The sequence below is a fragment of the Amphiprion ocellaris genome, chromosome 5, assembly GCF_022539595.1.
Source record: "Amphiprion ocellaris isolate individual 3 ecotype Okinawa chromosome 5, ASM2253959v1, whole genome shotgun sequence".
Lineage (NCBI taxonomy): Eukaryota > Metazoa > Chordata > Actinopteri > Pomacentridae > Amphiprion > Amphiprion ocellaris.
The window spans coordinates 7,474,918-7,494,755 of NC_072770.1; the positions used below are offsets into that span (position 1 = coordinate 7,474,918).

At 41.3% G+C, this 19,838-nt stretch overlaps 1 protein-coding gene and 1 long non-coding RNA gene across 4 annotated transcripts; one reads left to right on the forward strand and one right to left on the reverse strand.

Annotated features, from left to right (window-relative positions):
* Positions 1-239: 239 nt before the first annotated feature.
* On the reverse strand, positions 240-19,571 carry pank4 (pantothenate kinase 4 (inactive)). 3 transcript variants are annotated; one of them, XM_055010799.1, is made up of 19 exons: positions 19,438-19,571; positions 18,880-18,962; positions 18,534-18,742; positions 17,632-17,815; positions 16,474-16,566; positions 16,201-16,354; positions 15,167-15,348; positions 14,929-15,010; positions 14,195-14,295; positions 12,836-12,991; positions 7,578-7,690; positions 6,968-7,055; positions 6,522-6,673; positions 5,938-5,993; positions 5,426-5,496; positions 5,067-5,171; positions 4,888-4,988; positions 4,549-4,617; positions 240-2,891 (listed from the first exon to the last, which is right to left on the reverse strand). In XM_055010799.1, the coding sequence occupies exons 1-19, from the start codon at positions 19,559-19,561 to the stop codon at positions 2,642-2,644; spliced, it is 2,373 nt and encodes a 790-aa protein (XP_054866774.1). In that variant the 5' UTR covers positions 19,562-19,571; the 3' UTR covers positions 240-2,641. The 3 variants fall into 3 exon arrangements, with proteins under 3 accessions (XP_054866774.1, XP_023149004.1, XP_054866775.1); XM_023293236.3 differs by having other exon boundaries at positions 5,426-5,475; positions 19,438-19,564; XM_055010800.1 differs by lacking the exons at positions 6,968-7,055; positions 7,578-7,690 and having other exon boundaries at positions 19,438-19,564.
* On the forward strand, positions 8,812-10,127 carry LOC129348970 (uncharacterized). The gene is made up of 2 exons (XR_008601738.1): positions 8,812-9,300; positions 9,943-10,127. It is a non-coding gene; the product is annotated as an uncharacterized LOC129348970 (long non-coding RNA).
* Positions 19,572-19,838: the final 267 nt, after the last annotated feature.

Below are 19,838 nucleotides of genomic sequence, written 5' to 3' on the forward strand. Positions count from 1 at the left end.
GCCAGAGTGATGAGCAAGAGCAAAAGCAGGAGGACCCCCTGCCAGGCCTCCTCATGCATTATCAGCTCGCAGCTCCCCAGCAGGCATCAAAAACCACATACCAGGGTGTCGAGCTTTTATACTGCCAGGGGCAGGTTGGGATTTTTAATATGGGGCAACTCTCCTTATTTCTCTATGTAGCTGAAACTCTCCTGATACATCCACAAAGAGAAAGGAACACAAACACACACGCAGGGGGATAAAGGTTTTCACCGTTTAATTCAAATTGATTGTCAGGAGAATAATACACAAAATTGTGCTTGGTTCAACTGTAGAACTGTAGAGATGTAATAGAATTGTGTGTGTGTGTGTGTGTGTGTGTGTATACACACACACACACACACACACACACACACACACACACACACACACACACACACACACACACACACCCATCAGGCACAACAGTATGACCACCTGCCTAATATTGTGTTGGTCTCCTTTATTCTGCTAAAACTCCTCTGACCCAGTGGGCCATGGACACAGAACCTCTGGGAATGTCCTGTGGCACTGAATCCTGTGGGTCCTGTGGGTTGATCAGGTTTATCCTGAGATTTCACACAGAGCGCCCCATAAACAGGGGCTATCATCCCTGATGCAGCAGCCTGGGTTTAATTCCAGCTCACGGCCCTTTGCTGCAGGTCTTCCTCCCATTCTTCTCCTTACTTTCCTGTCTAATTCTCTACTAACCCGTCAAAGTCAGCAATAGACCAAAAAAAAAACAAAAAATAAAAAAATATTTAATTTAAAAAAAAAAAAAAAAAAATGTATTTGGGGGGTGTGGAACCCAGGTGAACAGCTTAGCTGTGTTGTCCACATGAATGTATGAATGTCAGGATTCAAGGTTTCCCAGCAGAACATAGTATTATAACAAGATGATCATGTTGATGTTTGACATGTACCACCCACCTAAAAATTGCAGGTCAAGCAATCCCCCCTATGGCAACAGCAGTCCTTGATGCCAGTTGCCACCCTCAGCAGGACAATTGCTCACCAGTGGCCTGGAGAACACGACAGAGATAAGGTGTTCACCCGAGTTCCACACTCCCGAAATTTAAATCTCACTGAGCATCTGTGGGATGTACCAGGATAAGATTGATCTAGATAGGTCCCACCCTGCAACCTACAGGACGTACAGAATTCACTGCCACCATCCTGTGTCCATGGCCCACTGGGTCAGAGGAGTTTTAGCAGCATAAAGTGAACCAACACAGTATTAGGCCGGTGGTCATAATGTTATGCCTGATATATACACATCACATATATGTACAAATGAAAAATACAATATTGCAGTGAGTCCCCAAGTGAAGCAACCGTAACTTTGGGAGATACTGTCACATCAAGGCTTTACAAATCTGACTCTGCCTTGAATTCAGATATTTATGATGAAGCTACCAGTACAGTCAGCCACTTCACAATCACACAGCATTTGATGTTTGTTACAACTAGGTGCTGCAGTAATATTGCCTTCAAACAATTGCATTTCTGACTTAGTTATGGATTACAGTGTGTATTTGTACATGCCCGTTAACTACAGTGAATACATGGACTCATGCCATGGCCAGCTCGGGACATTGTAGCTCCATGTGATGCTAATAGAATATTTATCCTGATATATGCAGTGTTAATTTTGACACCAAGCACCTTGGGAAAGATTTGAGTATACTATTAAAAATCTGCATCACAGTAGAACACTGCCACCTTGTGGATGAACACGACGCGATTTCTTTAATCACGGTGATAAAGTGCTGCTTCTCCCACTGATGAAACATCTTCCCTGATTCTGCTTCAACAGCTACACAAGTGACGAACACAATGATTCATTTCTTAATCTCAATACATTCTCTGGTAGTAATGAAAAAACTATGGAAAAATCTATGGAATTTTTCAAGTCTGTGACATGAGAGAAAGCTAGAAAGCAGATATCTGTGTAGAAGTGTAGTGTTCAACAGGAATTAAGAGCAATGAGTGAATGATGCTTGTCATCATATCATCAGCCTTAAGGCACATTAAATACCCTTTACTGAATGTAAAAAGTCTTATCGCTGTAAGCTGTAATTACTCCTGCGACTCTTTTTCTCTCCCACACACAAACACACACCAGCCAGTCTTTTTTTCCCATATGTGTGCACAGTCGTGTTGGCAGTGTGTCAACAACTGAAGCACGCTTTTAAAATAAAAGCTTAGTTTCTGATTTGTTTTTCTACAAGCTGAAGATCGCATCTGTTAAAATTTACTGAACGCAGCCAGCAATGACTTCACTTAACATGAAAACATACCCAGCGTGGTCAATGAGATCATCAGTTGGCAGTAATGATTGTGGCAAAGTAAGTGATTGAACCGGAGATTGGACAAAGACTTTCTTAAAAGCTTGTTCATGAAACTGACAGTGAAATCAACATAGTTTTAAAACAAGATGTGAAATCTCCCTATTAATGATCACCCTTAAAAACCCAGCTAAACTTCAACAGTCAAAGTTACAATCATTCAATCGATCAGTGGCAGTTATACGATCGTCGTTTTACATTCGGACCTCCAACTAAACCCACCTGGTTGCTCAACTTCGGTGTTCTGTCTCACTCAAATGTGAGTTTTGTCGCCCTCATGAGGGTGTCGACGTTTCACAGTCCTGACTGGGTTTTCCAGCAGGTACCTCGTACTTGAAAACCACGCTGAAGAGCTTTCCTCCCAGGCGGTCAGCCAGCCATGAGTTTTTGATGACAGCCATCTTGAGGCTCTCACAGCTAAGCATGGCGTAGTAGTTGGTGTGTATGGCTCGGCCCATTCCCTCGATGATCACCAGGTCGGTCTGCCGCTCCCGCACCACCATCGCCAGCACCTTGTCCAGGCGACTGCAGAATGACAAAGACAGAATAAAACACTTACCATCAGGTTACAGTTCTGCTGCACAAGTTCTTCAAAAGGGGGTAGGTTTCCTTGCCTGATAATTAGACTGAATCGATTTGATTCCAGCTCATTCATTCAGCCTGTTTTAGCCGATTTCTTGTTGGCACAGGGGGGATTCACTTGTTTTGTCTTCCTCTTATGCTATGTGTTTCAATTTTTACATTTTTGTGTATTGAAGGATACGCTCCTCAACATCTCACTGTAGCTGTTGCACTGCAGCCCCGAACATACCCAGTCTGAATCACCTGCAATGGACATTAAATGGACTTTACCCTGCCAGCTCTACAGTACAAAGTCTGTGTGATATCTGATTAACCCTGTGGGCAAATGCAGCAGGTAAATGACAGGAGAATTCACAGTGAGTGGGTGTGCTACTAATGTTTCTATCACACAACTGGTAAGAAATTAGAAGAATAAAAACATGTGAGTGTGAAGAAGAATAATTTAAACAAAGTCAAACATGTCTAACTGCAAAGAAGATTTATAACGTGGTGAAAATGGCGAGTAAAATCATGGGTACCCCTGTTCCACTAATGCCACAGGACTTATTTATACAGGCCACCATCAGGCAAGCAAACAACATTTTTGCTGATCCATCCCATGTCCTGTTCACAGAATACGAGTTGTTGAATTCAGGTAGGAGGTACAAAGTCCCGCTGTGCAGACGCAACCGTTTTAAAAACTCTTTTATCCCCGTCTCAGTCAGGCTCATTAATGAGCGGCTAGGTGCAGGCAGCAAAGGGAGGTAATTGGTGAGGAGTGACATGTATGTATGGCGGAATGTGTGTATTTTAGTCTGCTTATTTTATTTTAGTTTATTTCTTTTAAACTTATCTTACTTTATTTATTATATGTCATTTATTTATGATGTATTTTTTAATATCATGTGTTCTGTTTTATTGTGTTGCAGTGCAGCTCGATGTCTTGCCTTGTCTAAGACAAATTTCTCCCATGGGAGACAAATACAGTGAACTGTGAACTTTGAACTTTGAGAACACAAGATTTGTGAACTTCTGTTCCTAAGGATAGATACCAAAATTGTCAGATGAATTCAAGGAAAAGCTAAGAAAGAGCTGTTCATGACCAAATTATGAACCAACTATGTGACTGGAGAACAGTTTTTGCATCCCCTACGTAGACACCACATGTTGCATGAACCAAACGGAGTGTTTTGAGCAGTGAAAACACGTCTGATATGGACAGTCTCCTGTATTTGCTACATATGTAAAAAGGGCTACAGAGCTCTTCACTGAGAAAACGGCTCAAGTCAGCATTCTCAAAGTAAGACAAGGTTCTAGCTTCTGTCAATGTTTTGTGGAAAATGTATGCTTTTCAAATAATGGACCTTTAATTTATCCATCCATCCATTATCTATACACTAAATACTTTTGGACTGTGGGAGGAATCCAGAGTACCCAGAGAAAACCCACAAATGCACAGGGAAAACATGCAAACTCCATGCAGAAAGATCCCGGGAAAGCCACGATGCGAACCGGGGATCTTCTAGCTGCAAGGCGGAAGTGCTAACCACCACGCCACTTTGCAGCCCCCTTTGATTTAATGAAGAATAAATAAATGTAGTTAAAAATTTGAATGACAAACCTCAGATCCAGACAGGGAGAACTGGAACCGCTTTGGACCAACATCAGCCTGTCATCCCTTAGACCAGCCCTACACAACAAAAACACCACAGTTCATTGATTTTTAGCACCAACCATTTGTACACAGTATTAGAAATATCTTATGAATATATTGTTGCACCTTTTTAACTGAAAAATTTGACTGCTAGCAAGTCAAGTTGTTGCTGCCAGTGTGGGACTGCCCAATCCAGAGGTTAATCTGTTAGTTTTTCTGCATCTGTCTTCAGAATAAACCTTTATGCCTTCTTCACTTTGTTTTCTGAACACTAAATCACATTGAAAATCACTCATATACACTCACTGAATCACAGGATCCATAGCAGCAATTCTTTCGGTTAGTATTTGCAGTTCCCCATTTGTTACATCATTCAACGCTGGACCAGAGTTGCTGGCCAACACAACCTAAAATGTAGAAACACAAAGTTTAAGTACCATTTTACTAAACATTGTATTTTTGTAACCATGTTGTCGGTTCCTAACCTCTGTTCCTCGAGAGAGAAGCTCTCTGACAAAAGGCATCACCCCTAGAATGATGTCAACTCCACTATTATCTACGAAAAACAAGGCACACTTATGAGGAGGACCCTGCAAGAGAAAACCAGGATGATGCATTCAAGCATTAATCATCAAGAGCACAGAATACAGAAACACTATTCTAAGTATGTGAAGGACCACTTATGAACACGCAAAAGGTGCTATTTCTATGTGCTAATACAAAAATGGTACCTGGTGCTAATAATATCTGACATGCCCTATGTGTTTGTTTCCCTCTGGGAGTCCCACTGTGGCTAAACACTACGTGTGTGCACGCGTTTATGGTATTATGAAGTGCATCTGACCTTCATTCTCTCAAGCCACTGGTTATAGGAATCAACAAGCCATGGCCGCTCTGAGAGGAAAACAACACAGTCTGTTTGAGCACAAAGAGGTATTAAACATTTGCTAATTTTTAACATTTTCTGTGTAGTAACTAATGACAAAAAAAGACATCAAAAGAGTTGAAAGCAGAGAAGCACAGCGGCATCTGTCAGTATATGAAATTGTTAAACAGCACGTTAGAAGGTATACTGGTACAGAAACTGACATCTCACGTGTATAACAGAACAGATACCTGGAATCATACTGCCCACACAGGCCACATAAAGGCTGTTTACTTAAACATTAATGACCATCATCATTGACCAACATTATGACCCAAAGTGTGTTGTACGTTTCAAGTCTTCTGTAGGTCAACTACTGAAAGGCAGTGCTGTGCATCTTGAGCAGACGGAGCACTGAAGCTGCTGCTCAGCCAACATGCGGCTCACATACACCTGCTGTGTAGACAGTAAAAAGTGGAGCACTTGGATACCTTCCAGCTGTCGTTTAGCTTCCTCAAACCCAAACTCGGGGTCAGATTCCAGGACACTGAATATAGAAAGAAAAAATAAGACAAGTAAGAGCCTACAAACATACACAAGAAGAATGCCTATGAGTCACAATGTACAAATCAGGAACACAACTTTCCAAACTTTGGGACAAAACTGGCTTGCAAACATGAATAGGTGCCCTTAAAGCAACCCTAGTCGTGTGCTCACACAGTTAACAGATCTGGCCAGGAAAAGCTGGTCCACACTGATCATTCAGCAATCACCTTCTGTCAAACAGCAACACAAATTCGATATTTTAAGAGACACTGGGGGTCTTGGTACATTAGTTTTTAGTAAGCACCACTTAAATACAAATACATAAATACTTATTCCCTTTAGCGGAATATTTGAAGGTTACCAATCATTGTAACACGGCTAAGGGCACTATCAAAGCAGTGAAAACCTTCCCAAGCCAAGCTGCAGCAACATGAAACAAAAAGTGTCTCGGACTACCCACAATCAGCCACAATAAAGCAAGTTATCATGCAGGTTGTTCACAGACTAAAAAAAAGTTAACTGCACTCACTCTGACACAGCTTTGGCTCCCCAGTCAAAGACATTCCCCGCCAGGACACCCCTGACCAGAGCAAACTGTCTCTCCTCCCAGCTCAACTCCTCCAAGGACTTCACTGCCTTCTGGTAGTACTTGAGAGCAACATCATTCTCCCTTTGTTTAATCTGAAACCCAAAAGAAAAATCATACTGCTGATAGTTGTAACTGCAAAAAAGACAGATTACCTACCCACATTTAGAAAGGCAACATGTGATGATGGTAAAACAACATGAGAATATGTTTAGGACTCATCTAATGTTTATATTTAGTAGGTGGTAACAAACTGTGTGTCACCATGAGAGTGTCAGGTAACATAAAATTGCAAAAAAAGTCCCGAAACGGATCAGTGAAAGCCAAACCAGCTGTGTCGCACAAGAACATAAAAGGAAAACAACAGAATTGGTAGATTTCGCTCAGACCTTAGAGTAGGGATCAGGAAAGTTGAACTCGTTTAAACAGTGTTCCCTCGTGTCTAAGAGACTTCTGACAGTGAGGGATCCATAAGCACTAGGTAAGAAGAGAAGCACTCTACATTAGCCAGAGAGAAACACATACACACAAACGGGGCTGGGATGGTAAAATGCAATGCGCTTTTTACTGTTTTTTTTTTTTTTTTTAACCCATTTTTGCTCTTGATTGATTAATTAGAAAATTATAATGAGACCTGATGCTAATTAGTGGGATTTTTCCTTCCCTGTCTCCAGAATTTGGGAGTTTTGTGTTGAAGACAGTCAACATGTCTATCATTGTCATACCTATCATTGTCATGCAATGCTTATTTTGCTATTTACTAACACAATCAATAGAACTGACAGACACATACTCAGTCCACCCCATTTCTAAAAACTGTAACAGTAAACAGAAATAACATCAAGATTGCTCTTTTTCGTTTACAAAGCACATGGGCAGTTACAGCAGTTATGAATACATTAAACTAATGCAGACGACAAAGAAAAGAGTTTTAGTTTAGACTAAAAGCAACCTCTACATTGAACAACAGATGCATGCAAATTTAAAAACAGTCCTTACAATGGCTGATGGCGGAGGGTCTGAAGCTTGTGTCTATATTTCTGACGAAACTTCTCAGCTCGCAAAGCTGCCTCCAGCATGTCAGGTTGGCTCGCTACAGCTCTCTTAACCACCTGCTCAGGGAAACAAGAACAGTACTCGGTTGTGCTCACAACTTCTGAACCAAAAAAGCTACAAGGCTATAGTAGATGAGGAAGATGCAGCGCCTGCATCAAGTATTCACCCGTCTTGAGAATGTTGCCTTTTTATTGCTTTTTAACATTGAAAGATGGTCAATATAATTTTTTGTTTTTGACAAGAATTTACAAAAAGCTCACTTCATTTTTAAGTGAAAACAGACCTCAACAAAGACACTGCAATGCTCCCCATTCTTCTTTGCAAAAGTGCTCAAGCTCAGTCAAGTTACATCCATCCATCTTCTTAAAGCTTGTTTTATGCTTGCCGCGTCCGCGAGGTCCGATCGGCTCCGTGCGGAAAAATTACGTCATTTTCGCACCCACGCCCCCTCAAGCGGCCTCTCCGTGCGGAAAATTTCCGCTCCGCACACTTCCACATTTTTCTAACCAACGCGGACGGAGCCGCACGGAAAAACATGGCAGAGGGCCAGGACCTATTCGTAGCTGAAGTCTAGAAATACGTGAGCTTAAACGATTCATCACACAGAGATCACTGTGGTAACCGGGTTATGAAATATTCATGGTGTGAAATAAAACTAACTGCTGAAATGCTTTTATTCGGTACAATGCCGTGTTGTAAGTGGTGTAAACCATGGCAAACTTCTTCTTCTCTAGTTTAGTACCACAGTAGACCAGGTAGACGTGTGTTTGAGCTACATTGCCCCCTGCAGTTTGGAAGCAGACTTCTTCTTCTCTAGTTTATTACTAGAGTAGACCAGGTAGACGTGTGTTTGGGATACACTGCCCCCTGCAGTTTTGGAGCAGACGCGCACGGAGTATAAATGCACACACGTTCTCTCGCACGGATTTCCGTGCGGCAGATTTCCCCGGGGCTCGTTCGTGCGGAAAGTATATTCCAGCCTTAAGGCTGGAACGTGTGTGCATTTATACTCCGTGCGCGTCTGCTCCCAAACTGCAGGGGGCAGTGTATCCCAAACACACGTCTACCTGGTCTACTCTAGTAATAAACTAGAGAAGAAGTCTGCTACCAAACTGCAGGGGGCAGTGTAGCTCAAACACACGTCTACCTGGTCTACTCTGGTACTAAACTAGAGAAGAAGAAGTTTGCCATGGTTTACACTAGGGCTGCAACAACGAATCGATAAAATCGATAATCGATTATTAAAAGCGTTGGCAACAAATTTCATTATCGATTCGTTGTGTCGCGCGATTCATGCGTCACTCGCCATGTCACGGAGCCGTCTACTCCACCTGCAGAGCTTTGTCAATGCTGGCTGACGGAAATAAAGTTTTTTTTTTTTTTTTATAAATAACTCCACCTGTAGAGCGAGTTGAACAGAACGAGGTGGCGGCAAAGCGAAAGTAAATTCAGAGTAATTTCAACCAAACATGACCGAAACGGAGAAAAATCAGACCGAAATCCTCAAAAGTGTGGCAGCATTTCACGATTCAAATAACAAAAAACATGCGTAACATGCAAGCGTTACAAAAGTGATATGATGTAAGGGAGCACCACGATGATGATGCAGCACCTGAAACGGAAACACGTTGGAGTCGCCGATGAGGATGAAGGAGCTCAACAGCAGGTAAGTCACTACATTATCCTATGTTTGTTCCGTTATACAGCGTGGAAACGTAACGTTAGTCTCTCTGGTAGCTCTCCTGATGCTAGCGTTTGTTTGTTATCTGATTAATGACAGTGATAGGGCACCTGTGTGTGTGCGCGCGCGTGTGAAACTTTTTATTTCACTTTAATCAGCTTAAGCAGGGTTTGAATATGCTTTATAAATAAACGTAACTTGCACAAAATGGTGATAATTTAAAGATTAAGCCTCAAGTTTTCAATTCTCAATTTTCTGACAAAGTCTGAGTGAAGACACTGGTCTGTGTTGGAGTGAGGCAGGATGAACTGCATTTAGACCAAACGGGTTAAAGTAACTTATTACATCTACTAATGAAGTATTTTTTATGGTGCTTGTTCTATCTATCTATCTATCTATCTATCTATCTATCTATCTCTGTGTGTGTGTGTGTGTGTGTGTGTGTGTGTGTGTGTGTGTGTGTGTGTGTGTGTGTGTGTGTGCGTGCGCGTACTTTGTGTTTTGCTCTTTGGACGACTTACTTGCCTTAACCTAATACTGCAAATAAAACAAGATAATTACTGAGTTGTTGTAAATTGTGCTATAATACATACTCAAACTATACTATCTTTCTCATTTCATCAACAGCAAACAATGACAGGCTTCATGATGAGAAAGACCTCATGTCCACCACAGCAAGCAGTTGTCCTGACTGATCATCACTGACATGAGGCCTCTGTTGATGGTTGAAGACGAAGGCTTCGCTACAATGATCTTATTTGCTCTGTCAGTCCAAATCTTCTCTTTCTGAATAAAGCGGCAGAAATTAAAAATGTGTTGTTTTTTTAATCCGATTCATCGATTAATCGAAAAAAATCGGCCGATTAATCGATTATTAAAATAATCGTTAGTTGCAGCCCTAGTTTACACCACTTACAACACAGCATTTTACCGAATAAAAGCATTTCAGCAGTTAGTTTTAATTTCACTCCATGAATAGTTCATAACACGGTTACCACGGTGATCTCTGTGTGATGAATCGTAAAAGTTCACGTATTTCTAGACTTCAGCTACGAGTAGGTCCTGGCCCTCCACCATGTTTTTCCGTGCGGCTCCGTCCGCGTTGGTTAGAAAAATGTGGAGGTGCGCGGAGCGGAAATTTTCCGCACGGAAAGGCCACTGGAGGGGGCGTGGGTGCGAAAATGACGTAATTTTTCCGCACGGAGCCGCACAGACCTCGCGGACGCAGTAAGCATAAAACAAGCTTTACGCTTATCTAGGGCTGGTTCACGAAGGCTGCAGGCGAAGCAGGCTGTTCCAGACGTCAAACCCCTCACCAACGCTTTCCAGCTCTTCCTGGGGCATCCTAAGGCGCTCCCAGGCCAGACGAGATGCACAATCCCTCCAGTGAGTTCTGAGTCTTCCCTGGGGTCTCCTCCCAGGTAGATATGTTCAGAAAACCTCCAAAGGAAGTCTACCCCAGAGGCATCCGAATCAGATGTCCAAACCACCTCAACTGGCTCCTTTCGACATGAAGGAGCAGCGGCTCTACTCCGAGCTCCCTCTGGATGTCTGAGTTTCTCAGCCTATCTCTAAGGCTGAGTCCAGCTGCCCTGCACAGGAAGCTCAATTCGTCCGCTTGTACCCACGATCTCATTGTTTTGGTCACTACCCAGAGCTCATGACCATAGGTGAGGGTTGGAACGTAGATGGACTGGTAAATTGAGAGCTTTGCCTTGTGGGTCAGCTCCCTCTTCACCACAACGGTTCGGTACAACATCCGCATTACTGCTGATGCTGCACCAATCCGCCTGTCCATCTTTTGCTCCATTTTCCCATCACTCATAACAAGATGCCGAGATACTTGAACTCCTTTGCTTGGGGAAGCAACTCCCCCCCAATCCAGAGGGAGCAGTCCACCGGTTTCCAGCAGAGAACCATGGCCTCGGACTTCGAGGTGCTGATCCGCATCCCCGCCACTTCACACTCGGCTGCAAATCATTCCAGTGCACGCTGAAGGTCATGGTCTGATGAAGCCAACAGAACCACATCATCTGCAAAAACCAGAGATGCAATCCTGACGTCCCCAAACCAGACACCCTCCTCACCCCTTGAGATCCTGTGTCCATGAACACCACAAACAGGAACAGAGACAAGAGGCAGTCCTGGTGGAGTCCAACACCCACTGGAAACGTGTCTGACTTTGTGCCGAGTATGTGGACACAGCTCTCACTTTGGTTGTACAGGGACCTAATGGCTCGTATCAACGAGCCCGGTTCCCCAGTTAAGCTCAATCAAGTTGTAAAGAGATAATGAGTGAACAACCCTTCTCATGTTTAGCCACAGATTCTCATTTGGATTGAGGTCTGGACTCGGCTACTCCAGAACAATCAACTTGTTGTCTGTACAGCATTTCAGTGACGCTTTAGCTGTATGCTTCAGTTCATATCTTGCAAAAAGACAAACCTTCTCCCCAGTCGCATTTCTCCAGACTGCATCCGGTTCCCCATCAGGATTTAATATGCATTGCTGCATTCATTTTACTCTCTTAAAGTCAGCAACACACCAGGACCTGCTGCTGGGACGCACCCTCATACCATGATGCTGCCACCACCATGCTTCAAGGTGGGGATGGTGTGTTTGTGATTATGTGCAGTGTTTGGTATCTGGCAAACATAGCATCTGGTCTAATGGTCAAAAAGCTCAATTTTGGTCTCATCAGATCAAACAGCCTTCTTCCAGTTGACTTCAAAGTCTTCAACATGCCTTTTGGTGAACTGCAGTCGAGATTTAATATGAGCATTTTTTTTTAACAGTGTCTTTCTCTTTGCCACTCTCCCATAAAGCTTTGACTGGGAAAAGAACAGTTGTAATATGAACAGTATCTCCCATCTTAACTGATGCTTGTAACTCCGTCTGGTGAGTCAGAGTTATCTTGGTGGCCTCCCCCACTGTCTCTTTCTTGCATGTTCACTCAGTTTTTGAGGACAGCCAGCTCTAGGCGGATTTACAAATGTGTCATGTTACTTCCATTTCTTAATTATAGATTCAACTGTACTTCAAAGGATATTCGGATACTTGGAATTTTTCTTATATGACTGGCTTACGCTTTTCAAAAATCTCCTCATAGAGTTGCTCGGTGTGTTTTATGTTTTCATAGCATATAGGAGTACTGATTCACCAGTGAATGGACCTTCGAGATACAGGCGTCATGGCTTGGGACACATTCACTGCACTTAGAAGATCCCCAGTTCACCATCTGTCACCATTTGGCTGTTGAATTAGGTGAGTCGCTTTAAATGGAGTAATAATTTTACATTTCATATTTGTAACTAACTGATATCACATTATAATCTGTTAAAATTCTCGTCAAAAAAGCCAAAAGAAATTGACCATGAGTCAATGCAGAAAAGCAATAAAAAGGAAAAAATTCCAACTTACTCAGTCATTTCTTTTTATCAACTGTGTTGATTTTTCATTTTTAAGCACATGGTGTGAATTCATTTTAGATCCTGCTACTGCAACTGTTGTGCCATCCTACCCCGTCTAGGGCCTCTTCGAAACAGTAGAGCCAGTATTCACGAGCCAGAGCATCCTCTGTGAGGTCCACAGTGTCAGGAATGTAAGAGGAAGGGTCTTGCAGCAGAGGCAGATTCACCAGCTGCCTCTCCAGACGGTCCATCTCCAGCATGTCAAACTAGACATAACACAGAGAAAGAAATGATTCATGCTCTCAGTCTTGTCTGTAAACTTACACAGCTTGATGCCTCTTCCAGTTTTTCAAATCAAAGCCCACTCCTGTTGTCTAGGATGTATTTCAGAATACTCTCCTTTCTCTTAGCACAGTGGCAGTTTTCACTCAAGTTAGTGCTTTTTTCTTTATTGAGACAACAAGAAAGCTGAGAGAGAGATGCACTCAAAATGAAATAAGCTTTTAGGATTAAATCCTAAAAGCCAGTGGAAGTCAGTGGATTCATTAGTTGGCCACACAATCAATAGTCCATTAAAGGAAGTCAGTACCTTTGAAAGAATACATTATATCCGATGAGGGTTTCTTGGGTAGCAAGAAGAACAATGAGCTAATATTTAATTTGCAGTCATGTGTCCAATGTTGCCAGTTTGCACTAATGAAAACTAGCAAATGGAAGTTGGGCGAAGTGGGTGTTAGAGTAGTTTAAAGTGTTGTTCGAGCAGCTAATACTAATATTCTACAAAGGCCTATGTGCTCAAGGTATCACACCAAGGAACCACACAACAAAGTGCACACTGTAATTGACTGTCAAAAACATCATTTGCATTGCCTTATAACATGGTTTGCCCAAATAATTATTTAGTAAGGAAGAAAACAGTAGTAGGATATCCAAAACTAAATTACAACTCCCTTCCCCTCAAAAAAAAATGTTCTCTCGTCTCTCTTGTCCAAGTGAAGACACAAGTGAATGCCTACCATACCTAAATACTTTAGTTGAGGGTCTAAAGCTAAACAACAAGGCACTGTGAGCAGAAGCAATGTGTCATCAAACCAGGACAGACAACTGAAACAGGCAGAAGTACTTACGGGAAACTGAAGAACAGAGTAAGGTGGACAGAAATGTGTGGAGAGAAAATGAAAAGAAAGATTGCCAGTCTGCAAAGATTGATGTGATGAATATCTTTCTTTGACTGTATGGATTCACCGAGGTAAAAGGTGATGCATCCTCCACAGTAGGAGATCAAAAATAAAAACATTAAAGCTCAAATGTATGAATTGTAACAATCTGATGGAAGAAGATGGGAGGAATAAAAAAATAATGAACCATCAATAGCCAGTAAATAGACCATGAGGCTTAAAAGTGCTGATATGTGGTACGTGACCCAACTTCATATCAGATCTTCAGCTTTATTTCCTCTGTTGACTCACCGTTCCACTACGAGCACGTTGCATGGGATTCATATCTGGAGAAACGCTCATCAGGCCTGAGCTTCCTGCATAATTCTCACCCCAACTGTACTGGTTTGGATCTAGAGGAGAGAAAAAGGCAATTATGACACATTCATAGCACAACATTTGCATTAGAGTGCCTTTTATTATTACTGGAGGTTAGCATTTAAACATTTCTCTTGCCAAGTTGGCCTGCATATTATGCCATTTGTAAATTTAGAATTCTTTTTACTTTGTAGGTATTTGTAGTTTTTATTTTTACTCTGCCAAGGAACACGGTGGAGTTATGTGATGATCGCCGTTTATTTGTCCATCCGTTTGTCTGCGTATCTGTGTGTCTGTGTCTGTCTGTCTGTCCGTCCGTCCGTCTGTCTGCTAGCAATATTACTCAAAAACAGACCAACGGATTTGGATGAATTTTTCAGGGAAAGTCAGAAATGACACAAGGACCAAGTGACTAGATTCTGGCAATGATGTGGCTTATAGTCTGGATCCATGGATTTGTTAAAGATTTCTGTATTGTGAGACAGTGGCACGGCATCACTGTAACCATGACAACAAGTGAACACTACACCAGCTGCCTGCTAACGATCACATGATCGCGATCCTACTACAAATCGACCACTGTGGACTTATCAGGACTTATCTGTCGGAAATCATACAAGGAACAATTGATTAAATTGGGGAGTGTTTCCAAATGTTTTGTTTCTTACTGTCTTCCTCTGCTCCTTTAAGAAATGCTCCAATGGCTCCAAGATAGCCTTCATGTCTCAGGAACAAGGCCTGAACTTCACCCTACAACAGCAAAACAAAGGGAGGTAAAAATCTGGTTTGGAACATTATATGCAGACAACAGCAAACCTACTTCCCAACAATACTGATAAATCAAAAAATAACAGACATTGTGGTACTTTTGCAGAGTTTTTGTGTTGGCAAAAGAAGTTGGCTTGCCTTGGTGAAGAAGTTGATGCTGTATGTGATTGTGTGCATGGTAACAGGATGTCCTCTAATGAAGAAGCCTCCAAAGTACACTCTTGACAGGTTGTGAAGCTTGGCATACAGACAGGCCAGCTGTCCGATGTCGTTGCTGATCATATGTAGTAAGCTCTTGGCCATGTCTTCTTTAGAAAACTCTATAATTCAGAAAATACCAAATTGAAGTTATATGACCATTAAAGCAAAATATCACTAATAGTTATTAGAGTAAGCCTGTACTGTGAATATAAATTGCATCATGACAGGTTTGCATCAGCCACAAAATTACATTAAAATCAAGTTCTACATATTCAAATTCAAAATGTTTGAACTACTTTTTTTAATCTAATAAACCAACAAAGGCTGTTGATTTCTGTGGAATAATGCCATCGCTTCGTAACAGGTAGAAATACAGCACTGAGTGAAAGGTTGCTCAGTTTGCTTCAACACAAATTGTGCACTAATACTAGAAACCTGTCTTGTCAAAGCACAAGCACAACATACATGCGTATCTACATGACATCCTTTAAGTTTATTTATGCTTAAACCTATAATCCATCCTTTGGTGTTTATAGGTTACAGTTGGTTCCAAGAGTAATGTGATGTGTAAAGATTGGAATGGAAGAGGTTTGTTTTGTTATATATTGGAAAAAATAAAACAGTCTGACAGGAATATTCAGGGGACATATCCAGTAGAAAAATGGGTTGGAGAGGCCAGAGTTTCAATGGAAATTCCTTTACACTTTGAAACTGGTTCACCATTGGAATACATTTTACCCACCATGAATACAACATACCTTCAGACCGAGAAAAGAAGCGAGGATCAAGCTACTTTAATTTAAAGGCACCTTTCAAGTCCACAGAAATTGAGTGCTTGATACTAAAAAGATAATGCAGGGCTTTGCTTTTGAAAGACAAAATATAGTGATTCTTCAGTTCCACTAACCCAAATACAAACTTAAAAAAACAATACAGGTAATCTACATATAATCAGTGTGCCCATGCATCACCTTTGTCAGCAGTAGCAGATTTCCCAAAACTGCTAGCAATAAGATCTCCAGTCAAGCCCAAACATCCATATGATCCTCCGTAGATATCTTTAACAAGCATATCGACATTTGTATGCTGCCCTTTTGAGGCCAACTGTAGCAACTCATCAAATCTCTACAGGAGAAAGAAAGGATAAAGTTGAAGAGGCTTAAGGTAACAAAACATTTCACTGAGAAGCCAGACTGTGTTTGCTATGAAAATGATAATAAAGTACGCTATGTTATTTAAAATACCTTTGTTTTGGTGAGCAAGGCTCCAAGGCCCCAGAACGTCCCTCCACCTATTGAACTTCCTCCTATTCGCTCAAATTTGTCTTCTGCTTCAACCTGTTGAAGAGAGGAAGAACAAAATATTGTGTGAATCATATAAAGAAGCTGATTTATACTAATGACAATAATCTGTAAAGTCCAAGATATCAACTGAGATAAATTTGCTGCTAAATACATATGACCTTTTTTCTGTGTCATTCAGAGAAGACATTTCAGCTTCATATTTACTAAAAACCACACATAACTCACCATCACTGTTTATTAAAAGGGCAAAAGTCTTAACTCACTAAGTTACACACAAAAGACAAACCCTAATATTTGTCTACAGTCTATAATGCTGGTTGTCAGCAAGATTTGCAACAAAATGTGGACAACAGACCAAGCTTTAACTTAAACGATGAACAGACCGTTTATAGGTTGTGATAAGCTATTCTGCCAAATAAGTTATATGTGTGTAACCCATAAATTGGACTGCATAGACATTTGTAATGATGGCACTGTTCAGTAGTTTTGAGTTCTTTTGTTCAGACATAAAGTGAATAGATAAATGTTGATTACCCTGACAGTTTCGGCGAGAGCTCTCACAGATTTTGACCAAAAGGTCAAAATCTGCCGACTGACACGTCACACGCTGTCAGTGAGACGCTTCTGAAGAAGGCGAAACTGTCAAGGTAATCAACATCTGTCTATTCACTTTATGTCTGAACAAAAGAACTCAAAACTACTGCATCAACAAGAAGACATGATGAGCGTTGTTGAGCTACAATGGCACGGTTCACAAATTGACTTCAGCTTTTTAGTGCAATACACTCTCTAATTTTTGTACATTCCTTTCTCAGTTGGCCAGTATTATTACTAATACAAATACATCTGAAACCAACAGTTACTGTCACTCTGAAGTAACAAACCACTATTGAAATGTTCTTGTCAGTAAGGTAGGCAGACTTTGGCTCAAGTCAGTTTCTAAAATTATTCAGTTTAAACAACCACTAGATTCATGAAATCTTTTCTTTAAAAAGCATTTAATTTTTAACTTAATTTTTACACCTTAAAAAAATGTCCTGTTTAACAGCGACCGTACATCCCAGAACAACAGTCGAAACCTTGATTGTTGGGTATTACCTTAACTATGGACACCCCAGAGCCAATGTTTACAAGCAGGTAAGGGAAGATGTCTGGATTAGTCGTCTGAAAACGGAACTCTGAGTCAGCATGCTTGGCATACACGAAAGCCTCATGGGGTATGTTCTTCAGCACAAAATTACAGCCCTTAATGAGGCAAGTCATCTCATCCTCTTTGTCCACTCTGCCAAAATGAAACACATGAAGGGGGCATTAGCACAATGTGAAATACAGCCAGGTCAAAAGGCTATCTACTTTGTCCTCCATCTGGTAAATCAATCTCCTTATGACAATTTTACTACACATTTACACTGTTTTGGAAATTTATTTAGTTCAGCCATGTGTGTTCAGAGCTACAAAGGCAGACTAAAATACCAAATTCTAGCTCACTAACTATACAAATAAGTTGCCCTTTCTCTAATTTGAATTATGAGACAAACTGTGAATACTGAAAAACCTGCATATACTGTATATTGTCCTCAGTATTGTGTGGATGCAGACAAAAGCATCCACGTCATGTGAAAGCTTTTGTTTTCACATGTATGGTTACCCAGCAAAGTAGCTGACAAAGCTGGCAGGTCGTTAAAAGGCAAATATTTTCCAGAAAAAAAAATCTTCATTAAGTCTCCCAAAGCTCTCTTCTAAAAAAATTATTTCTCCTGCAACCTCCTATGTCACAGGAAGAGGGCCGAATATTGTTTTGTGTGTGGATCATTTACAAGAAGGAGACCATTGTTTATTTCAACTTGGTCATCCAGAATATGCCAGAAATTTACCTCCCTTTCCGTTCATTTTGGGCATACAGACTCTACAGTTCAGCACTTTACATTAGACAATAAGCTTGACTATAAAGCAAAATTTCAGACTTTTTTGGCCATATTTTACTTGGTTCATTTACTCACTTGAGACCCAGTTTCCTCTCGATTAGTTCTTTGAACTTGTGTGCCCCTCCGCCTGTGGCTTTGATAACTTTGGTTTCAGTGTTGACCAGATGGTCTTTGATGAAGTCCAAGCACGTTTCAATGTAAGCATTTTCAAACTTGATGAAATGCAGGCGTGCAGTGACTTCCTCCTGCACTGAAATTTCATACAGCTTGTCACTGGCAGCCTCCTGGTATACACATTAGACAGAAAGGAGAAAGGATGAATGCTTAAATAAGTCAAACTGAGATAATGCCTATGCTGAAATAGAGTGTAACCTCTACGTTTTCATCCCAGTGTAGCTGCATATAGCAAGCATTTATGTACCTTTGCAGTGTGGTCGAAAGATCGCACTTTGGCCACTTTGTGTTGGACAGTTGAGTAGTAGGCTAGCTTGGTCAGAGATCCACCTGTTAAAAGTAAAACAGGATCGATGATATCCAATAAAAAATCTGTTAGGCAGCAGAAGGAAAACAAGTGACAGCCTGGATTCAAATCGAGATTTAAAACGGTCCGTGAAGTGTCAATCTGAGATATTAGCTTAACAGAGACGACAAAATATTAACACACGGTAGCTAGCAGCTAACGCCAAGGCTGTTGCACTTGTCAAAGTTGTCCAGGTCATGATCGACACATATCCGCTTAATGGGGAACACAATAATCCCGAAAGCTCGTCAGACTTCCATCTTCAGAGCAAACACACTTGTAGTCAAATAATTTATCATTATACGCGAAATAAAAGTGGCTAACGTTAGCTTCTTGTTGTTTACTTTCTCTAAAAGTCATGTGCTGTCAGAGTGTTAGGCTGCGGCAGAGCACGGAGATTAGCTACGTTGGTGCAAAACTGACAGAAGAAATGTAGAAAACTTTTTAACTCCCAAGTACCTATGTCTATTGCGAAGCGCTTTGCGTTTTCCAAATTGCGGAATATTTCGTCGGGCGGAAGAGTAATGCTTTTATCCATGGTGTGACTACTTGGGTTGCTGTCAATTCCACTACATTCCGCCATGGTCTGCAATGATTTGACGCTGCGTGCGTGGCGTACGTGCCTCACGCCGTCCAATCAGCGTTTACGCACAATGTGAGTGGGGGGGGGTCGTCCAGGAAACAGCTCAGAGCCACTGAGACCACAGTAAACACGAGACCTGCGTTCATATGTTTGGTTGATGTGCTGTATATGTGAAGCTAAAGAATAGACTAGAGTTAGTGATATAAGTAAGAGTTATTTGCATACCCAAAAAATGAGAATTAATCATTTGTAGAAATTCGCATGCTGTGGGTATTTA